General features: G+C 46.0%; 1 protein-coding gene across 1 annotated transcript; it reads right to left on the bottom strand.

Moving 5' to 3' along the window:
* Window positions 1-4,745: 4,745 nt before the first annotated feature.
* Window positions 4,746-5,324, bottom strand: PPTG_03184 (hypothetical protein; the record flags this gene model as incomplete). Its single annotated transcript, XM_008895861.1, has 2 exons — window positions 4,746-5,109; window positions 5,188-5,324. 2 exons carry the CDS (start codon window positions 5,322-5,324, stop codon window positions 4,746-4,748), a joined length of 501 nt encoding a protein of 166 aa, XP_008894109.1.
* Between the last annotated feature and the right edge of the window lie 30 nt (window positions 5,325-5,354).

Raw genomic sequence — 5,354 nt, 5'->3', positions numbered from 1 at the left:
GGTAAGAGCGCAAATATGCCAGTGATGTGGACTGAACTAGTGGCTCGTATTGAGCCGCTGCATATTCTGCCCTCCGTGCCTACATTATACGTCGGCACAATGTCGGTAGCCTGTAAACCTACTCCTAGTGGATATTATTGGTAGATTAGATACATAGATGAATGTCATTGGTCAAAAGGTGCACACTGCTGCCATTTTCCTATACTTAAATGATGATAAAATTATGTGTCGGCACCTTGATGATATTCATCCATATCAGTACTGTGATGTAGGCCACATAATAGGATTTCAGACAATTGAGGCCGCCTTCGCTGCGCTCGGCAGCCAGTACGATGCGTGGATTTGCGTCCCCTTTCTAACCCTACCTTCGGACGTACTTTTACTCTAGTTGATATTTAGTACCAGCTTTGCTGGAATTAATTTTAATTTGCAAACTTAATCGAGAGATATCCATTACCTAAGCGGGAGTTTGATTGATTGACATCAGATTGACTGGTCGGCAGATATAGTGGATATCTTTCACTTGTCTTTGATGTAAGGAATCGAAAGTTTCTTTTGCTACTTTTGAGCTTCATCGTTTGCTAACTGATAAGAGTCAACGAGATGAAAAATGGCATACGAAAAAAATCAAACTTTCTAGAAGAAAAATGCACTGTATCCCAATGGGGAAGCACAAGCGAAGAAGAACGCGTACGTTCCCAAGTTTATATAGGGCTATAGTGATTATTATCTAAAATTTTATTTTTTTTTCTACGTATAAGTACGACCTCAAGACATTAAGCAATGTGGTTCGGAATATCGGGATGCGAACAAGTCGCATGCCTGCGGAAAGGTGGGGCCTGTAAGTCGTGGGTCTTCATGTTTCGCAAAGTCTCGTTGTACCACATCGCCGGTAGGAGGATGTTCACGTGTCTCCCTGGCGTATGCAGATGAATACAAGCATACAAGACGGAGTACAACGCACTGCCGAAGCGAGTCTCACGGCTTGAACGAGCCTGAGACACGCAAAACTAGTTAACCGGTTTTATCGGCTCAGGAATAACTTTCACCGGTTAATGAATCATGTATACCGATTTAACCGGGCTCAGAACATATTTGTAATTAATACTAAACCATCGCTGAAGCGTTTCGTTTGTGACCCGTTTCCTGGATATAGGATTGGGCAAAATTTAAAGGGCCGCCTCTATCTTTGCCTAGGCAGCACTTCATCCGACCTTTCAGCACTTAAGCAGCCTAAAAGACGCCCGTTCAATGCGCCTTTCAGCATTGACAACGCTTGGTCATCCGATCTTAGCACACATGGAAATGACCACTCATGAACGAACTACCAAATGCTCAATAAGTTCCTTGAGGTGAATGCCACTTTGAGTACACGACTATACACCTGAGCGGTTCAAGCTGCTTACGTTCGATTCACTTCAATACTCACAGTCCGATGTGAATCGAAAAACCTCGTGAATCGAGTTTCTGGGGTTAATTTGGTTCACTAAATTTGACTTGAATCATGGTTCACTTCTACCTCGTTCAGGTTGTGGCTAGTCTGGCTATCGCCGCGTTGAACCTGACCCAGCAGAACAAAATTTCCCCCAGAATCCAGAAAATAATGTGACTCAAGACAACTCCGGACGAATCCGGTGTTGAGCTGTCTCGAGCACAATCTTCCCCGGACTAGGTCAACGGCTCCACAATACTGTGCCCCGCTAATGGTCAATGGTCAGAGCGATCATGTTGCGGCACGAGCAACCTCGGTCTCCATTGTCAGAGAGAGGAGGTAGATACCCAGAATATAAAACCGTTCGGCGGCCGCTTCATGTGCCCCACCTGATTACACTTAAAATACTATTCACCTTACACCGCCGAGACATTTGAATATCCACCTACCGACTATGTGGTTGTTTGTACCGCCGGCTCCGAAACTCCTAATCAAGAGACTTTGCGTAGTACGGAGCCCCACGTAGCACATGTCATACTTCACGCAGCTATGTGACTAGTTTCTCTCTAGTTGCAGCGCAATGTTCCGAACCACGTGGTTTCACGGCTTGGATGTGTGCTTATTCGTACATAAATAAAAATTTAAGCGTAAGCAATATAGCTTTTTTACATTGCTATATCAACTTGAGTTGTCAAAACTATTGCATCCTTCTTAGTTTGCGCTTCCCGATGCTACTACGCAGACGCCTCGTTTATATTCCCTCATTGTAGCGATAACCAATTTGTGCGGTCTCATGTCCCGGACGTATCTGCACGCACAGATATAGACGTTCAAAGTGAGCATTTGACACCTTTTGATATGATTGGGCTTTAACGTTCCGTTTTACGACTTTGTTACCACGTCCGATCGAACAAACGAATAGGGAAATTTAACACGGCTACATCTTCGTATAACCTTATAGCCACTCCACAATAACAAAAAGAAAATGATTATTGAAGCTACATTTCATGTAACAAATAGAAGTACACACTCTCAACCGGAGGACAGATGCTAGTTTTTCCTGTATATCGTGGCCTTTGAGTTATGCTACAGCTACAACTTGGTACTAGTTCTGCTTATGAGGTCATCATCTCAGAGACATTCAAACGCATTGTTACTATTGTAGATATTGCTTTTGCTTAAGTGCGCTTCGTTTTTTTTTTTCAAATACGTTGGAGCCAAATCAATCAACTTCCCTAAATTGTGCATGACCACCTTGACCATTAATGGAGACCGTATCAAAAGAAGCGCTATGGGGTCCATAAGACTTAATCGATTCGTTTTATGATCATAAAGGCTTCATTGGACCAGGGATATGGTTAGTTTTAACAGTTGAAACAGAACCCGACAATATGGGCTGATTGCCTCGTGCCAATAGGGTTAGTATTTCGATTCATTTACATCACTTCAATTAAAAAAAAAAAACAACAGCTAGATGATATCCCTTTAGCTGCCGATCGGAAGACAATCAATCAAACACCCCATAACCAGAAGAAATCTTCCGACTAAGTTACAATATTACTAATGACTTACATAGCATCGTACTAAATTATACTTAAACATTGAGAGCGCTGTGCAGATTAAACTGGTGTCGGCCGCGGTAGCATCTAGCATTACGATAATTACTAGGCTAACAACTCATCCGCCCGCATAGCGGTGATGAATAACAGGGAAAATCTGTCGATATTTTCAATCGGTTTATAATATCAACGCTACCATTTCGGAATGAGCAGTAGTTCGTTGTCTTACGTTCGTCTTACGTAGCGTAATTCAAAATTACTAGAGGATTTATAATGGATCACATAATACAAAACAAGATAACAAGAGCAAGCCACTCAACGCACACGGTGCAATAGGTTGAGATACATGGTATGCGACAACGACGTTTCGTTTGGACTGACCGGCAACAGAAAGAATGACACGAAATCGATAAGGGGTACTGATGTAGTTTTTGCACGTCACACATGCTACGCCTGTCGTGATGCACGGGCGTTGATCAATAGCGGCTGAATGATGGGAGACGGTGGGAATGTATTTGTTAGCGCCTTCTATTGCCGTGTATCTCCACAGCCCGGAATCGTCTTCAAACGCCGCTGCAATCTCATTGCCCAGTAATAGCGGGGGGGGGGGGGGTAGAGTACAGGTTGATGGTGGCGCTATGCAGACCGCACACGCCTCCTCGTCATCGTCCTCATGAGCCACCTGATGGCCTAGTACTTTACGGGGCCATAGTCCGGACACTGAGAAAGCACATCGGCGACAATATTATTCTCCTCTGGTTGTAGTGAACGACGAAGACGTGCTCGGAGAAGAAGGAGAGCTAACGGTCCATCCGTTGCGACAATGCAGACTCTTCATTGCTATCCGCAGCGATGCGTGATCAGTGTAGATAGCGAACGATTGTTCATCGAGCAGATGCACTGAACTCGATCCGAGCATACTGCATGGCCAGGAGTTCCCTGTCAATTTCGCTCGGCTTGCTTCTACTATTGCGATTGGTAGCTAACAACACGCTCGCGATCTTCACCGGAAAAATCACTCGCGTCGCAGGTGACGTGGAATGACTTCAAACTGCCAGGGAACATCAACATTGAAGCGGATGACAAAAAAAAATTCATTGAGTCGAACTCAGCTTGGTTTTCACTCCCATATCACGTCATTATTATGGAGTTACGAGAGCGGCTGGATCAGACCAGTGTAGTTCTTTTTATACTAGAGAAGGTAGTTTGCCTTGCCGAGCTACTGACGTAACTCAGTGGAGTTCGTTGGCTTTGACCAAGAACAATAGACGTCACCTTTTCAGGGTCAGCTCGTATACCGGCTTTGCTCACGAAATATCCCAACACCCGGATCTCCGGCGTGCACAAGACGCTCGTCTTCAGATTCGATTAGAGCTTGCTATCTAGCACTACCTGGAAGACTTGCCTCAGGTGCTTCAGCTCCTGCGGCAAGTCTACAGTACTAAGATTCCCCTGCGTGGATGTGGACGAAGATGTCGTCGGAGTAACTTGGCGCAAAAATCATGATGGCGCTGACTATAGCATGGAATCCAATACCATGTCCTTCCGAGGGATCGAAGTCTGCGCGGGAATGGTGCCAGCGTTTTGCTAGTTGAAAACGTGGACGATACGTCACTCACCCGTCACCATCTTCACTCAGAAGGCCGGGATCGAGTGCTACTTTCACGCACATGATCTGCTTTCCGGTGGCTCTCGAATAAGTCGTCAATCGCTTTAACGAGTTCTCGAAGTGGTAGTCATTGTCTGGTTACGCACTAGTTCGCCTCGGGCACAAGGTTAATCTCGTGGTTGACGCCACAATTCGCCGGCAGCTCGGCGGGAATCTTGTTCGGGAAGACATTGGCGTACTCGCGAGCAGTATGGGGCACCGGATTGCCCGATTTGCGCAATGCCTCCCAAGACTGTGCCTCGAATTGCTCCTCACGATCAGGTTTGAGTACGGCGCCTTCAAGTCGTGATATCTCGTCCTTGATCGTATTCATCGCGGATGCCGCTGAGCTTGCCTCAGTGATCAAACAAAGTTGTTCGACGTCACCGCCTTCAGGTCTCGGGGGAAGATCTTTCGGGATAACACTGGAAGCTACGTGGTTACCGCCGTGTCGCGAGGTGGATTCGCGACTTCAACAACGCGGGAACAACGCGGAGATCCTTCCACGTATTCAAGCACGCATACCGGCTCCGTCGATGAGCTATCACTTAATACTGGTTCGCAGCGTGGTTTGATGAGGCTGCGTTTTGACTTCTTCTTTGGCTTCAAGTTCCTCGAGTTCCCCTCGAGGATTATCCGCTGTCGCTTGATGATCTATAACCTTTCTGCAAGCGCGGGAGATCATGCTCGATCGGGCAAGAATCATGCGGGGGGG

Source organism: Phytophthora parasitica, assembly GCF_000247585.1.
Source record: "Phytophthora parasitica INRA-310 unplaced genomic scaffold supercont2.4, whole genome shotgun sequence".
Classification (NCBI taxonomy): domain Eukaryota; phylum Oomycota; class Peronosporomycetes; order Peronosporales; family Peronosporaceae; genus Phytophthora; species Phytophthora nicotianae.
This window is presented reverse-complemented; position numbering and strand designations above follow the sequence as displayed.